The 15,619-nt window shown below is 50.8% G+C and overlaps 4 protein-coding genes across 4 annotated transcripts; 3 read left to right on the top strand and 1 right to left on the bottom strand.

Moving 5' to 3' along the window:
* Window positions 1–210: 210 nt before the first annotated feature.
* Window positions 211–3,300, top strand: BROUX77_006968 (uncharacterized protein; the record flags this gene model as incomplete). The annotated part of the gene is made up of 3 exons (XM_073752011.1): window positions 211–233; window positions 512–3,174; window positions 3,242–3,300. 3 exons carry the CDS (start codon window positions 211–213, stop codon window positions 3,298–3,300), a joined length of 2,745 nt encoding a protein of 914 aa, XP_073603115.1.
* Window positions 3,301–4,348: 1,048 nt separating this feature from the next.
* Window positions 4,349–5,572, top strand: BROUX77_006967 (uncharacterized protein; the record flags this gene model as incomplete). Its single annotated transcript, XM_073752010.1, has 2 exons — window positions 4,349–4,418; window positions 4,485–5,572. 2 exons carry the CDS (start codon window positions 4,349–4,351, stop codon window positions 5,570–5,572), a joined length of 1,158 nt encoding a protein of 385 aa, XP_073603114.1.
* Window positions 5,573–6,513: 941 nt separating this feature from the next.
* BROUX77_006966 (uncharacterized protein) lies at window positions 6,514–9,439 on the top strand (the record flags this gene model as incomplete). The annotated part of the gene is made up of 2 exons (XM_073752009.1): window positions 6,514–6,729; window positions 6,821–9,439. The coding sequence occupies 2 exons, from the start codon at window positions 6,514–6,516 to the stop codon at window positions 9,437–9,439; spliced, it is 2,835 nt and encodes a 944-aa protein (XP_073603113.1).
* Window positions 9,440–9,982: 543 nt separating this feature from the next.
* On the bottom strand, window positions 9,983–15,579 carry BROUX77_006965 (uncharacterized protein; the record flags this gene model as incomplete). Its single annotated transcript, XM_073752007.1, has 2 exons — window positions 9,983–15,287; window positions 15,353–15,579. The coding sequence occupies 2 exons, from the start codon at window positions 15,577–15,579 to the stop codon at window positions 9,983–9,985; spliced, it is 5,532 nt and encodes a 1,843-aa protein (XP_073603112.1).
* Window positions 15,580–15,619: the final 40 nt, after the last annotated feature.

The following is a 15,619-nucleotide window of genomic DNA, read 5'->3' as shown; positions in this document are numbered from 1 at the left end:
CATTTCAGATTTGCCCTGCTGTTGGAACTTGACCGTGTCTCCCGGTTAGTCCTCTTGGCATATCCTAGGATTTGTTTTTTTCTTTTACTTCCCTGTTTTTTTTTCCCCTCGTCCTACAAAAAGACATCTTGAGCTTTAGCTTTGGCTTTAGCTGCCTCGCTCTCTGCCTCTTTGTTTCTCCCATCTCAGTGGTTCCATCATCACTTCAACATGACAGTTTTTATTGCTTCCCTGTAAGTTGTGCTCGCTCATTTAAACCCTACTGCCGTCTTCATAATTCATACGCGATTCTTCATGGCTGCGAGCCCATCCATCTTATACGCTTTTGAGCTGGTCGTCTACACAAGCGCACGCTAGCGATAGTGTGACGCAGCATCAAAAAACAGTTCCACATGGTGACATATTGCATCATGCATAAGCCATACGCCTCCTACATCTACCCGTACTTCTGCTTCTCTAAATCGTTCCCCAATCGTCTAAGTCTTTAGAAACTGACTTCTCGATCCATTAGCTTCCTTCCGAAGACGGTCCACTTTGACCTCCCCGGAACCCCTCCAAATGCCGGCCGCCCCATCGATCGCAAGGAGCGCAAGCAGAGTCGTGCCATGTCTCAGAAGCTTTCTACCAACCCTAGCTTATTTAACCAACCTGATATCACTCCTCCCGAATCTCCCATCGAAGACGCCCTGCTTGATCCCTTTGCCAATGAGGATGGATTTACGCCTTGTCCCTCGACGCCGAAAGCCGGATCTTCGCTCCCTGCCCTCAACGACAAGTCCTCTCCTAAATGGGGTGGTCGCAAGAACCAACCTGTCAGCCGCGCGGACTCCCCCCCACGCGCTCTCCTGACTGAGGCTGCCCGCACACTTGAAAAGGCGAAGCAGCTTGGCCGCCAGGGTGTAACCCAGCCTCGAGCCTTGGTTCGTAGTGAGAGCCATGATCGAGTCTTTGCTCACGCAAACTGGCATATTTCCAACGCTGAACAAGGAAATGGTGGCTTGAGAAATGCGGCAGAGGCTGCTCGCCGTGAGGGCCGTGTTGACGATTTTACCTGGGTTGGTACCCTGGGAATGCCCACAGATGTACTTGAGGGTACGCAACAGCAGCAGGATATTGAAGATCGTCTTGCAACCGAGCATGACATGCTCACTGTGTGGTGCAGTGACAAAGACTTTGATGGCCATTATTCGCACTTTTGCAAACAAATCCTGTGGCCCGTTTTTCACTACCAAATCCCTGACAGTCCTAAAAGCAAGGCTTACGAAGACCATTCATGGAAATACTATGTTAACGTCAACCAAGCATTTGCGGACAAGATTGTTAAGAACTGGAAAAGAGGCGACGTTGTCTGGGTACATGACTATCACCTTCTGCTTGTGCCTGGCATGGTCCGCGCAAAACTACCTGAGGCCAAGATTGGCTTCTTCCTGCACGTCGCCTTCCCTTCATCCGAGGTTTTCCGTTGCTTGGCCGTGCGCAACCAGCTTTTGGAAGGTATGCTGGGGGCCAACATGGTTGGCTTCCAGATCCACGAGTACAGTCGCCATTTCCTTCAAACATGCAGCCGTCTCATCAGTGCTGAAGCGACTCCAGAAGGTCTTCAGCTTGAAGATCGCTTTGTTGATGTCATTCACATGCCAATCGGTATTGATCCTATCAGCCTAGCTTCTCACCGAGAGGAGGAAAATGTCAAGGCATGGATTCAGGTGCTTAATGAGCGCTACCGTGGCAAGCGCTTGATTGTCGCTCGCGATAAGCTGGATAATGTGCGTGGTGTTCGTCAGAAGCTTCTTTCATACGAGCTCTTTCTGAACAAAAACCCACAGTGGCGGGACAACACTGTTCTTATTCAGGTTGCGCTATCTGGTAGTGAGAATGCCGATTTGGATGCTACTGTCTCGGACATTGTCACTCGTGTCAACTCATCTTGGGCCAACCTGGCCTACCAGCCTGTTGTCTACTTGAAGCAAGATATCGACTATGCGCAATACCTGGCTCTTTTGACCATTGCAGATGCTCTCATGATCACCAGTCAACGAGAGGGTATGAACTTGACGTCTCATGAGTTTCTGTTTTGTCAGGACGGCAAATACTTCGATGAGAAGAGACACGGCTCATTGATCTTGTCGGAATTTACTGGAACGTCATCGATCTTTGGCGGTGTTGAACTCGCAGTTAACCCTTGGGACTACAGGCAATGTTCTGAAGCCATCCTTCAGGCTTTGGAGATGCCCGAAAGTGAAAAGGCTGACCGCTGGAACAAGCTCTACAATTCAGTGATGCACCACACTGGTGAGCATTGGTTCACAGAGTTCTTGTCTCGTCTTGACCGGGTACATGAGGAACAGCATCGCCGTGACCAAATCTCAGTGCCACGTCTATCGATGGGTGCTCTGTCTGGCAAGTACCTTAAATCTAGTAGACGGCTGTTCCTATTGGATTATGAGGGCACGCTGGTTAGCTGGGGTCCCGTTACTCAGATCATTCCCGTGAGTCCTCAAAGGACTTTTCACATTCTAACTGATCTTCTAGCCGACGAGCGCAACACGGTGTACATCATGTCCGGCCGTCGCCCTGAAGAGCTCGATCGTCTTTTTAAGAGAGTCCCCAATCTGGGTCTGATTGCCGAGAATGGTTGCTTCTTGAAGGATTGTGGAAGTGAATCATGGACGATTATTGCTGATACCGACCAGATCATGTCGTGGAAGGAGCCTGTCAAGGCCATCATGAACTACTACCTGGAGCGCACTCCTGGTGCAGAAATTGAGGAGCGTCGTTGCAGCCTCATTTTCCATTACAAGAGCGCAGATGACTATGAATCTGCTGCTCGTCTAGCCCAGGACTGCGCAGCGCATATAAATGACGCCTGTGAGCAACAACGAGTCCACGCTATTCCCGTGGATGGACACATGGTTGTTGAGCCCATCGACTGGACAAAGAGCACTGCTGCGCAGCGTGTGTTCAGTGGTCTTAAGAAGCGTGTTGTTGAACCTACCGGTCCCAGTCACAGCCCTGTCGACTTTATGATGGTCGTCGGTGATGGCCGTGAGGACGAGAAGGTATTCCGATGGGCCAACAGTCTTCAACATGAGGGCGTTGTAGAGAATGTGGTAACGGTGTGCCTCGGCAGCCGTAGCACTGAGGCTACTGCCACGATATCGCAGGGCGTCAATGGTAAGCAACCAATTATTATTCGATTTTCTTTTTTTACAACTTCGGTTCACTAACTCGGATCCCACAGGCGTTCTTGTTGCATTGCAGAAACTGTCTCAGCTCCAGACTGAAGTCCAGGGACAATGAGGCTCCCGAAAAAAAGAGCGAAAAAAGGGGCTTGGCTATGTATTTTTTTGTATTGATTTTGTGTTTCTCTGGTTTTTTTTGCTCAATCTCTTGTTCCTGTTTCCATATATCGCGATGGTGTGTCATGACTTGTTATTTACTTCATGATGTTAAACAGCAGATTTTGTACTTCGTTTTATTATAGATAGATTTTGGCCACTGCCTGGAATTGATTTTGCTCCCATGACAAGTTATCAATTGATGTGGTAAAGGTGAATATTTGAGGTTGATGACCAGGCCTTTGGGTAGTTATACCAGCACTTTGTAAGTTTTTGAGAAATGGTGAAGCTGCAGGTTTGTCTGTGCGTTGGATATTGTTGTTCTATGCCAGAACATCCACCCCGCATTGTGCACCCTGGCGCCACATAAACAACGTGATTTTGGGAGACGGGGATGTGGAATTCGGCACGGTGGCCAAGCGGAAAGCTGCGGGAACAAGGTGGGATCGGTAGTTTTGTAAAGTGCAACACAGGGATTCTCACAGAGAAGCCGACGCCGATGTGCAGCGAGTGTGGAGATGTGTGGCTGTGTGAAATATTGGATGCACACAGGCAAAGAAATATGTTGACTTCATCCAAGTTGTAGAGCCGTGCTGCATAGATGCATCCCAGGCATTGATTGTTTGGGCTGCATAACGGCCTATCGATATGCATCTATCAAAGCTACCCCACTATGCCGACGTCGGCCACGGGATTCAAAGCTCTCTCTATCTCTCTCAAGATCAAGGCCAAGGACTAAGCTCAGCTCAGCTTCCGTAATTCTGCAAGGTTCCAGCGAGCACTGCCGTTTCTGTCGTCATAATTGGCCAAATTCTGGTTGGTATAAAATCCTGGTGGGTGTTCTGTTCTCTTCGAGCTTCGAAAAAGAAAAGCTTCTGTTTCTTCAAAAGGCTTTTAACGCGTTGGCTCCCCATTGAGACCGAATTCGTTCTCCTGGTGTCGTGTGAATCATTGGTGTTGGATTTTCCGTTCTGACCAGCATATTCCCAGTGCTTGGTTTTCTTTCCACAATGGCGTCTTTCCCTCCTCCCGTCGTCGATACAATCGACTGGTCCAACGTCGGCTTCAAGGTTCGTGAAGGTAAGTTTGGCTCAACTTCCTGCCCTTTTGAATCGTGACCTAACCTGCATTGTTCTACGCCCATAGTCAACGGCCACATCGAATCAACCTACAATGTCAGCTCCGGCACATGGTCTCCGCTGAAGTTCGTCAAGGATCCCTTCATGCGCATCCACGGCATGGCCCCTGCGCTGAACTACGGACAGCAGGCCTACGAGGGTCTCAAGGCCTTCCGCGGCCCTGGCGATGCCACTGTCCAGGTCTTCCGTCCCAAAAAGAACGCCGACCGCCTGCAGCTGTCTGCCGCCGCCGTGTCCATGCCTCCCGTCCCTCAGCAGATGTTTGTCGACGCCGTCATGGCTAGCGTTGCCCTCAACGCCGAGTTCGTCCCGCCGCACGCCACCGGCGCTGCCATGTACATTCGCCCCCAGCTGTACGGCTCTGCGGCCCAGTTGGCTCTGCAGCCGCCCGACGAGTACACTTTTGCCGTGTTTGTCATGCCCACTGGCGTCTACCACGGCGTGCACCCCGTGAAGTGCCTGATTCTCGAGGACTTTGACCGCGCGGCGCCCTTTGGTGTTGGCAATGCCAAGGTCGGTGGAAATTATGCGCCGGTGCTGCGCCACAGCGACAAGGCCCGCACCGAGGGCTACGGCATTACCCTGCACCTTGATAGCGCAACGCACTGTGAGGTTGATGAGTTTAGCACTTCGGGCTTCATTGGTGCCAAGGTCAACGGCGACAAAATCACTCTCGTGGTCCCCGACTCTAACGCTGTCATTGACAGTGTCACCAGCGACTCCATCCAGGAGATTGGCCGCAGCTTGGGCTGGGCTGTTGAGAAGCGCCCGATTAACTACTCTGAAATCCCCGAGTTCAGCGAGGTTATGGCGGCTGGCACGGCGGCAGCCCTAGTTCCCATTCGCTCCATTACCAGACGCATCCAGGCCAGCTCCGAGAAGTCCGTGGCCAACAAGGGCCTCAAGAATGTCACTGTGCCTAGAGAAAACGAAGAAGAGATCACATTCCTGGATAAGAGTATTACCGATGCCGGTCCCATTTGCCTCAAGCTGCTAAGTCTCCTGCAGGGCATCCAGCTGGGCAAGATAGAGGACACTTTCGGATGGGTTCACGTGGTGAAGGCGGAACATGGCGACAAGGCGGAGAAGGAGTAGGCTTATATATAGATAACTATGGGATGTATCTCCTGATACTGAGTAGGAGAACTAACCAAGCTCAATAAAACCTTTCGTCCTGCATCACAGATCGAGAGCACCAGGGCAATCGCGCGTAGTTGGTGTCTTGGCTTCGTAGAATGGCCCCACTTATATGACACTTGGGTGATGTATCTGATTGGCCGACAGGTGTTGAGATACGTCACTTTAGCGAAAGAGGTAACTTCGAGCTTGTAGTCTGCCAGCTTATGGCGGCTGCCTTGTGTCGATAACTGGGTTTACAGTTATTTAGCTAACTAAGTAGCTGCTTTGGATGTTTGCTTTCTTTCTTGCTATTTCCCTGCCCGTCTTCCTTCCTTCCTTTTCCGAATATAATAGTTTGGGGACGCCTTCCTTCCTTCTCTCCCCCTCATCGTCATCGTCCCAATCCAGCAAGAAGTCACCGTTCCTGCCATTGCGTCTCCAAGAGCGTATTTCAATCTGAAATCTCTTCACTCGCAAACTCCTTCCTCTATAAACTCCTGAAAACGCGAATCTCAGCGACCGTTCCACCATTGCCGACGGCGCCGTGCTGCCTTTGCTGCGCGTTTCTTGCTCTGCGGCTGCTCCGCTCACCGACTTATCTCCATGTTCTGACCGGGTTGCGCATCAACCATCCCTGTTGATAAATTGACAGCTCAGCCCAGCATAAAGTTGCCGGTAATTGGCATCCAAGCAATCCAGCCTCATCCCGCCCGGCCTCCATTTTGCATCGCCAACCTTGTGATTTTATGCAGCATTGCGTACTGCCTTTTTCTTGGTCATTCTTGCGCTATTCCTCGACCCTTCAATTTCTGCCATTTTTCGCTGGTTTAATCTCGCGCTTCCGCCTATTCTCATCTGATTGCTATAATTATCAGTAACCCAACCCTAAAGCCAAGCACCACACACACACACAGAGCATGGCTGACAGTCCGCCATTCTCGATAACCACTGGCGTAGCTGCATCTGAAGCTGCGTACAATGCCTTGCGCCTCCTGGCACGGCGCTCGGCCGGCGACTCGGAGGCCCAGGAAAACTGCTCGGGCGAGTCGATCGTGAATCCCGGCAAGGGCGACTTGCAGTTTTCCTTTTGGGTCTCCGTGGCGTTGGGCGCGCCTTCATTTATGGCTTTCTGTGTAAGTATCGCTCGGCCGCTTGCCTATGTTGTGCGACTATCGACGCCCTCGTACTAACAGCATGCCGCGATGGCGTAATCTACTCTTGCAGTTTCTCCGAACACGATGGGCTTCTCTCTACTCAGCACGAAAACGCCGCCTCGACTCGTTGATCGGTCTCCCGACCCTGCCCAACACCTTCTTTGGCTGGATTCCTGCTCTCTACCGAATAACCGATGAGCAAGTCCTTGCCTCGGCTGGCCTTGACGCCTTTGTTTTTCTGCACTTCTTCAAAATGTCGGCTCGATTATTCTCGATCATGTTCTTCTTCGCCCTCACGGTCTTGCTACCCATAAATAGCGCCATGTTTCCTTCAGGCCAAAATACCATGAAACACGAGACACCGGCGCAAATGACCATGATGCCTGGAATTTGGGACGATACACCGAGCGACAACAACAACGGGACTGGCACTCAGTGCAACGATCTTACCCACAATGACCATCCACGAGTTGGCGGTGCCAAACTACAAATGTTCACTGGATCTTATCTTGCCTTCACATATTTTTTCACCTTCTTGACCCTTTACATGGTCAACCGACACACCCGCCGCATTCTTCGGATACGCCAGGACTATCTCGGAACTCAGGCTACCATTACGGACCGGACTTTTAGAATTACCGGAATTCCTAAGGAGCTCAAGGATGAAGCCCGCATCAAGCAGCTGGTGGAGAAGCTCAACATCGGGAGTGTTGTCAGTGTCACCCTTTGTCGCAACTGGGCCCCCGTCGATAAACTTGTCGCAGAAAGAAACTCCGAATTGCGTAAACTGGAACGAGCTTGGAGCATACTGCGCCAGAAAAGTCAAGCAACCCAAAAAGCTGAACCAAGATCAATCGCCCGGTCTACAGACTTGGTTGATCGACAACAGCCTAGTCTGATTGACATTGAGGGTGTCGCGCTTGATCAGCCTCTTCTTTATTCAGCCGCTGAGGATATAGATACACTGATGGCTCCTTCCCCCTCTGCCGAAGATCTTTACGAGCGCCACCGCCCCAAGTTGCGCATCTGGTATGGGCCTCTGGGCCTTCGTACCCGAGTTGTTGACGCCATTGATCACCATGAGGAGCGCCTCCGTCAACTCGACGACTACATCCTTGCAGCCCGTGAAGCCACTTACACCCCCGCCGATCTTGCTTTTGTGACTATGGACTCGACGACTGCATGCCAAATGGCTATTCAAGCGCTCATGGACCCCCGTCCTGGTGTTCTCCTCACCAATACTGCTCCCTCGCCCTCGGACGTTGTTTGGAGAAACACCTATGCCTCGCGCAACCGCAGGAGACTCAAATCGTGGATGGTTACCATCATAATATCCATTTTGAGCATCTTTTGGCTCTTCATTGTTGCTGCAGTCGCTACCATGTTAAGCTTGTGTACCATAAAAAAGGTATTCCCTGAGTTAGGGAACGCGATCGAGAGCCATGTCTGGCTGGGAACTGCTGTCCAATCCGGATTCCCTGTCCTTATTGTGACTATTCTCAATACCCTAGTGCCTCTGCTTTATGAATATCTTTCTTATCGCCAAGGAATGGTGTCTCGCGATGATATTGAGCTTTCATTTGTCTCCAAAAACTTCTTCTTTACCTTCTTCAACGTCTTTTTTGTTTTTACGTTTGCCGGGTCATTCTCGCAGTTCCTGCCGTGTCTCAAAGAAGCCCTGCAGAATATCACGCTCGCTAGCCAGCTGCTTGCTGCCTCGACTTTGAAGCTTAGCAACTTTTACATCTGCTTCATTATGCTTCAAACGATTGGACTTGTGCCCTTCAGACTATTGGAGCCCGGTGCTGTCTTTCTCTACATGACTAGCCGCATCAAGGCTAAGAGCCCCCGCGACTTTTTTGAAATGCGACGAGCACCCCAGTTCAGTTATGGCTACTACCTTCCAACTGCGCTCTTGGTGTTTATTCTGTGCCTTGTCTACTCTATTCTGCTCAAGGGCTACATGGTATTAATGATTGGAGTCGTCTACTTCCTTGCTAGCTACTACGTTTACAAGTACCAGTTAATGTATGCTATGAACCAGCCACAGCATGCTACCGGCGGTGCCTGGAGAGTCATTTGCTTCCGCATCATCCTCGGCCTGTGTATCTTCCAAGTCATCATGGCAGGCATCATTGGTCTCCAGGGAACCTGGAAGGTCACTCCACTACTGATCCCGCTGTACGCTATTACGAGCTGGTACTGGTACTACTTCCACCGCCGCTACGTCCCTCTGACCAAATTCATCGCCCTGCGCAGCATCCGCGAGGACCCGACGGCCGACAACGACGACGCCGCCCCCGCCGACCTCGGCAACGGCAGCCTCAGCGACGAAGACTTTGAAGCCGCGCGCCGCGCCTACTTTCGCCACGGCAGCACGCTCGACGAGTACCGCGAGCGCGGCGCACGCTTCATCAACCCCAGCCTCACCGCCCGCCTCTCGGCCCCCTGGATCTACGACAACGACCCGCCCACCGGCGAGGCCTCGTCCGCCCCTTCGTCCGGCGCCACGAGCCCCAGAGGCAGCCTCGCCCTGCTCGATCCCACCCACGGCCTGTACATGGACAACGACCCGTTTGCGCAGCCCGCGGCTTCGTCGGCTGGGCCCGGCCAGCACCCCAGTCCGAGCCCGAATCGCTCCGATAGCAATATTAGCCTAGGCGACACGCACATTTGGCGAGATGCGTGAACCCGGTGGGAAGGCACCTGTGCTGTGTTGTCCATGTCTTTCTTTTTTTTTTTTTCTTGTTTTCTCTTTTGCTTTGAAACGCCCCCCCTCCCCCCCCTTTGTCTTGCTTATTCCCCCGTTTTATCTTCTCTGCGCCAGCCCTCAGATCTACTCCACATACTCTCCGTTTAGAGGGGACGTCGATATAATGCCCTCGATTATGTGCCCTTGACTCATTCTTTTTTTTGGTTAAATTGTTTTTTTCGGGTTGTATTTCCAACCTTCAACCCCTCTCTTCACGTATTTGCTCATGTATTTTTTTTTCTTCTTGTTCTTGGGATGGCATGCTCACTGTCTTGCGTCGTTGTAGGTGTGTTGTGTTGGTTGTGGTCATGATTATATATACATGTGATATATCCCATTCTAGTTTTTAGCTGATTTCTTCTCAATTATCCAACAATCACGATTCTTCATTCAAGTTCATTTTGTGCTTGTCCGTTTCTCCTGAAAGCCATGCGAAATAGATGAACAGAAAATCGGATACACATACAACCGCCCATCCGCCTACTTCAACTCGGCCAGAACCTTTTCCCACTTTTTCCGCACAGCCAAGCCTCGTTCTCTCTCGAGTCCCGCCTGCGCGATTCCCAGCAACTTGGTCCTATCCGCATCTTGGACCTTGCCAAACACCTCCTTCTTCCACGCTGCGACCACGGCACTCAGCGCCGCCACGCGCGCAATCCGCTGCGCCTCGGTTCCCACCTCGACCGTGTCGAGATCGAGGCTCGCAAGCAGCTCGGCAGCGACGGAAAACTCGCCCTGGGCGCACGGGCGGCGCGCGGCGGCGGCAGCCGCTCGGTCCATGATCTCGGCCACAGCGTCGTACCAGACACGGCGGCGCATGGGCGCCAGGTCGGGCGCGGTCAGGTACGGCGCGGCGTGGGCGGTGATGGCGGCGACGACGGCGAAGGGGGCTTCAGAGAGCTTGGTGGCGCTGTAACCGTGGGCGAGAGCCGAGAGGGCGTTGGCGCCGAGATTGGCGCGGATGGCGTCGGCTTCGCGGTCATTGGAGTCGATGTCCATCTTGTCGGTGTCTGTGGAAGTAAACTCGTCGAGCGACGGAGTCACGATGGCTGCAATTTCATCGAGCAGGTCAAGATCGGTTCGGGCGTTGGCAAACTTCCACAATGCTGTAAACGCATGGCTTTTGTATTCAATGTTATTGCGTTTGGCCTCGCGCAAAATGATTTTCTTCTGGTGGGCAGCAACCGAATCGTCGCTTTGCCAAAGGGTCTTGGACCTTTTGACAAATTCGGGAAACGACTCCAAGAGCTTCTCCTTTCCAGGAAAGCTCTTTAGCGCGAGCGACTTGTCAAGGACGGGCCAGATTAATTTAATATTAGCATCGGAGAATTGGCCTGTTGCTTCAGTCACAGTGCCGAGAGACGTGACGAGATCGCCAATGGTGAAGGCGCCAGTGTGGTGCATGTCCCATTTGGACGTCTCCAAGGCCCTCTCAACCAGTCCAACGACTTCGTGAACATAACGGGCCACTGTTCTACTGCTTCCGGCATGTTGGCCCCAGATGGAAGAAAACACGGTCCGGGAGTACTCGTCAACGTCGTGACTAGCAAAGAAAACAAACGGAAGGATGACCGATTCCATCGCTGTGAACACGTCCGCCGAGGTTTTCGATAGAGCCAGTATAGCATCTGACACCCTCTGGCGCCTCTTTTCATCTTCGGCGTTAAAATAGTGTCCAATCAGTTTCTCGCAAAATTTTATTCTCGAGGACGAGCTAGCAACACGCATTCCATATGCAGCTGCGCGGGCATACGACTTGCTAACTTCATCGTTGCCATCAAACAAGTGCTTCAGGAGGAGAATCATAAGCTTGCCGCTCATGGGCTTAATGTCCATGGCATGACGAGTAAAGAGAGTTCCTAGAACACGTCCACAACCAATCTTGGTAGGCATGCCCATAGCAGACTTGATAGTGGTCTCAAGATGTGGGTAAAGAGCCTCAATAGTCGGACCGTCTGCAAAACGAAGACACTCATCCACAGCCTCAGAAAGCGGTGATTGGTTGGCTAGAGCAGCACGTTTCTTATCAATGCGCTCCTTGGTATCGTGGCTCACTCTCTGGTACGCATATCCCACAACATCGGGTTCAATGGTGCTGAGAAGTCCCAGTAGATGGGGGACGAGGCGAGGAATGTATAGTTGCAAGTTCCTGCCACCCTTTTTACAAACATCCAACAGAGTGACAGTCGCAAATACTTTGACATCCTCAACAGAACTGTCGGTTCCTTTGTCGGAGAGAAGGAAATCCAATGCCTGATCCATCATAGCCTTTGTTGATTCATTTTCGGTAGAGTTTTCAAGGGTGCGAATCAACGTCTTGGATAGGGTCATGCAGAGATGAAGGGCAGCCTTGCGAACGCTCCCCTTGACGTCGTCAATAACCTTAAGTGAGACAACCCAAAGATGGGAATAGTATTTCTCATACTGCGAATAGTTGCGACCTTGAATCAGGTCCGAAATGGCCGAGCAGCTAGCTTCTCGAACACGCCATTCCTTGCCCACAATGCTCTTCAGCAGGTCGTTCATGATGAGATCAAAGTGCTGGTCCAAAGTTGCCGCTGGCTCTTTGACCATAGCTTTCCAGATATCATTCATCGAGCGCTGGACATTCGGGTTAGGGTCAAAGCGGTAACGGTAAAGCTTGGGATACAACTTTGGGTCAACTTCAGTATCGGACAAGATATTGCTAAGACCAAAACGACCAAATGCTGAGCGAGTTGACCACATGGCAGCATTTGAGGCTAGAGACATGAACTTGTATATCAATGTTTGATCACCAACTTCAGAGGCCAAGTTCACAATATCCTTGTATGACGTCACTGATTGGCCGTCACCCGTTGGGAGGGCGCCAGCCTCAAACAGTTCCGTTTCTTGGTCAACCTTCATGCGGGTGTTGTTGCCCGTGAATGCCGTCACAAGATCCTCTGTAAGTTTGTCTCGCAAGGCCTCATCTCCCTTTTCGTATACTAAAGTTAAGCCACGTGAGGCGGTTTCCTGCACCATATCATCGCGCGCACTGAGAAGTCTCATAAAGGAGGCTTGGGCCTCACGTAGACGTTGGTGAACCTCGACCACATGGGAGCAGTATTGCACAATGCTAAAGAGCCAAACACCCGACGCTTTAAGCAGTGAGGGTTTGGTAGCCTTGGTGTTTTGGATGAGTCTGTCCAGAACCATACTCAGAAGATGAGGCCGTTTTTGCGTCATGTACACAGTAGATGGAGAGTCAACATTGAGCAGTAGCTTGATGGAGTCAGCCTCCCATCCAAAAACAAGAGCAACAATGGCCTCACCAATAGCAAAGTGTACTTCAATCCGCTTGAACTCGTGTAGCTTGAAAAGCTCTTCGAGGATTTTGGGTACAAGTGCCTCGTTGTCAACAACTTCAGCATCATTATAATCCAGAGCTAAAGCAAGACGTCCAAGGCAAGTAATCGCCTTCTCGTTGCCCTTCTTGGCGTGGGTGGTCAGGATATCAATAACACTAGCGACACTGCCTTCTCCCGTTGCTCCAGGAATACAAAGTTTGGCTGCCCACAGATTCATCAGCGACTCAAGAACAGCGTCCAATGTCGAATCAGTGACTTTGGGCCCGGAATCCTTCACAAGCAGGGATGTAGGAGAATAAGGAAGAGGCTCTGGGATGTCGCGGCCATAAAAGACCATCCGAGAAAGTAGATGACCATATGCCAATAGTCCACCCTCCAATGCAACAAGGTTCTGTGCAGCGCCGGCAGCCGTAGTTTTGGTATTCGAGGCAAACAGAGACAAAATGTACGTCATTTCCGCATCAATGTCGGTGGCAGAGATGCATGGGTGTGCGGTCATGATTCCATACATTTCAGCAGCAAGGAAGCGAATTTCCTTTCGGGGGGACAGCAAGAGTTTCCGCATATTCGTAAGTTCAAAGTTCGGAATGATAGCTGCGATGGTTTCAAATGGACTAATTGACGCAATTTGGATGGTGTGGCTGAGGCAAGCCTCCACAACAGCTTCAGAAGCATCACTCAGAGCACCACTTAAAGCGTGGGAGAGTAAGGCACATATCGGAGCACTGTTTTCGGGGAGTGATAGATAGGTCTTGATGGTCTCGCGAGTCTTGATATCAGTCTGTAGAAGCGATTTCAGATTTTGAGACCACCCAAGGTCAATCTTAATACCACTCCCGATCCCACGAAGCATCATCATCTGCATGCAAGCTTCGATGGCCCTGGGGTATGCTTGGATTTTGGCCCCTCCAAAGTTTTCGTGAGAATCGGCTTTCATACCAGACATATCAGTATCCCCATCAGTAGATAATCTCCCGCGTTGCTCGAAAAAGTAGGTTGTCATTTCCTTCCAGTCGGGCAGTTCATCAACAGATGGCTCTTTGTCAGAGTACGTGAAAGCCATCCAAGGATCGAGGCCTTTGGCTCCCTCCTCTCGAACTTCGTTTCCATCATCTTCTTTACTTGCCAGAGCAATAATATCAATCCAACGCGCCTGGACACTCCAGAACGGAAGACAGCGATTCGCCCATTTTACAGCCACATGACGCACGCTGCGCTGAATGGGTTCCTCGAGCGGCAACTCCATGTATCTGAGAAGCATGTCCACAAACAATTGCTTCTCAGCAACAGAAGTGTCTTCATCTGGTTTGAAGCATGTACTTAGCATAGACAGTGCACCTTCAACATCAACCACAGTCTCCACAGCACTCTCTTCAGAGAGAGATTGAAACAACCAGTCTGCGAGAGAAAATTTGTCCTGGAATGTAAAGCGACTCGCTTTACCGAGAATTCCAATGATTTCATATGCAAATGATCGTAGGCTTATATCCGGGCCAAGAGTCATCGAAGCACGTGGCCATCCCATGTCGCAGATATAATTCTTAAGCATGCCAATGATCTTGGGTCCAATGAAAAACTCGCCCTTGGATGGGCCAACAACAGCAGCGAACTTGATGTAGTCGAAAAGAGCCTTGTGCAACTTTGTTTTCTCGAGATTACTCATTTTCTGAAGTTCCTGTTCCTGCCCGGCACGGATCCCCATGTCGCGCTCGACAGCATTCACTATGCACTCTGTCATTGTTGTAGAGATGTCTGATCTGGTGAGGATGTTCAAAATGCGAACGCGATAAGGTGCATCCATTTCCAGATGGGTTTTCCAGAGAGTCTTGACCATTTGCTCATCTTCCATATTAATGTTGAGCTTCTTGATAACATCAGATCCAATGCTGGAGACATTGGAGTCCATGTTGGAAGAAGCATAGAGGGCAGGCAGGAACTTTTCTTGATCAGTGAAGATACCACTTCCTAGCAAGGACATTGCTCTGGTCTTTGTTTGTGAAATGTTGTGGTAGGGCTGCTCCATATCTGGATTCCATGGCTGTAAGAATTCCAAGTCTGAAAGCTGCATAGAATTGAGGACTTTGACTTTCTCTTGCGATACTTGGTCTCTCGGGGGCATTCTCAACAGCAAAACGAGACCAAGCCATCGTGAAATAACTTGAGCATCGGATTCTTGAATGGCAAACCTCTCCCTAAGCGCCTTGTCATCTGGGGTGTCTCGGGATGGAAGCTTGATGTCGGGCAGGATTCTCAGGAGAAAGTTGAACAGCACAGAAGCAAACTTGACATCTTTCTCGCGAGCCATTGAGATAAGCAGAGTTGGGAGGAGAGCCTCTCGCTGTTGTGGAGTCAATCGAGGCAGACTATGGCGGATGAAGACAACATCCAACTGCTTCAACACAGCACTCTCAGCCTTAATAAGCTGGTCTAAAAGCGAGTCAACCGGCAATACGATTCTTTTTTGGGTGGTCAATACAAATCCAAGTTTCAACCATACAAATGGGAACAGGTGGCTACTTACTTGGGAGACTCGACAAATGTTCGCAGCTTATGGGCGAACTGGATCACACGCACTCGAACCGAAGCATAATCGCTTGCAGCCTTGAGCAGCAGCGGGGCGAGGTACTTATTCAGCAAGGGCTGCAGTTTGTCTTCATCGGTCGCGACTTTGAGAATGGCAAATTCAACTTTGGAGACCAGCTCCAGCTCGCGTGCCTCAGTAGAGGTAAAGCTGCCAGAATCACTCATATTGTGACGCAAATCCGATGGTGTTGAAATGGCGTGTTGG

This window comes from Berkeleyomyces rouxiae (genome assembly GCF_048999995.1).
Source record: "Berkeleyomyces rouxiae strain 22BRR77 chromosome Unknown BrBRR77_ptg000009l, whole genome shotgun sequence".
Lineage (NCBI taxonomy): Eukaryota > Fungi > Ascomycota > Sordariomycetes > Microascales > Ceratocystidaceae > Berkeleyomyces > Berkeleyomyces rouxiae.
The sequence above is the reverse complement of the archived record's forward strand: the minus strand, read 5'-3'. Positions and strand labels throughout refer to the sequence as shown.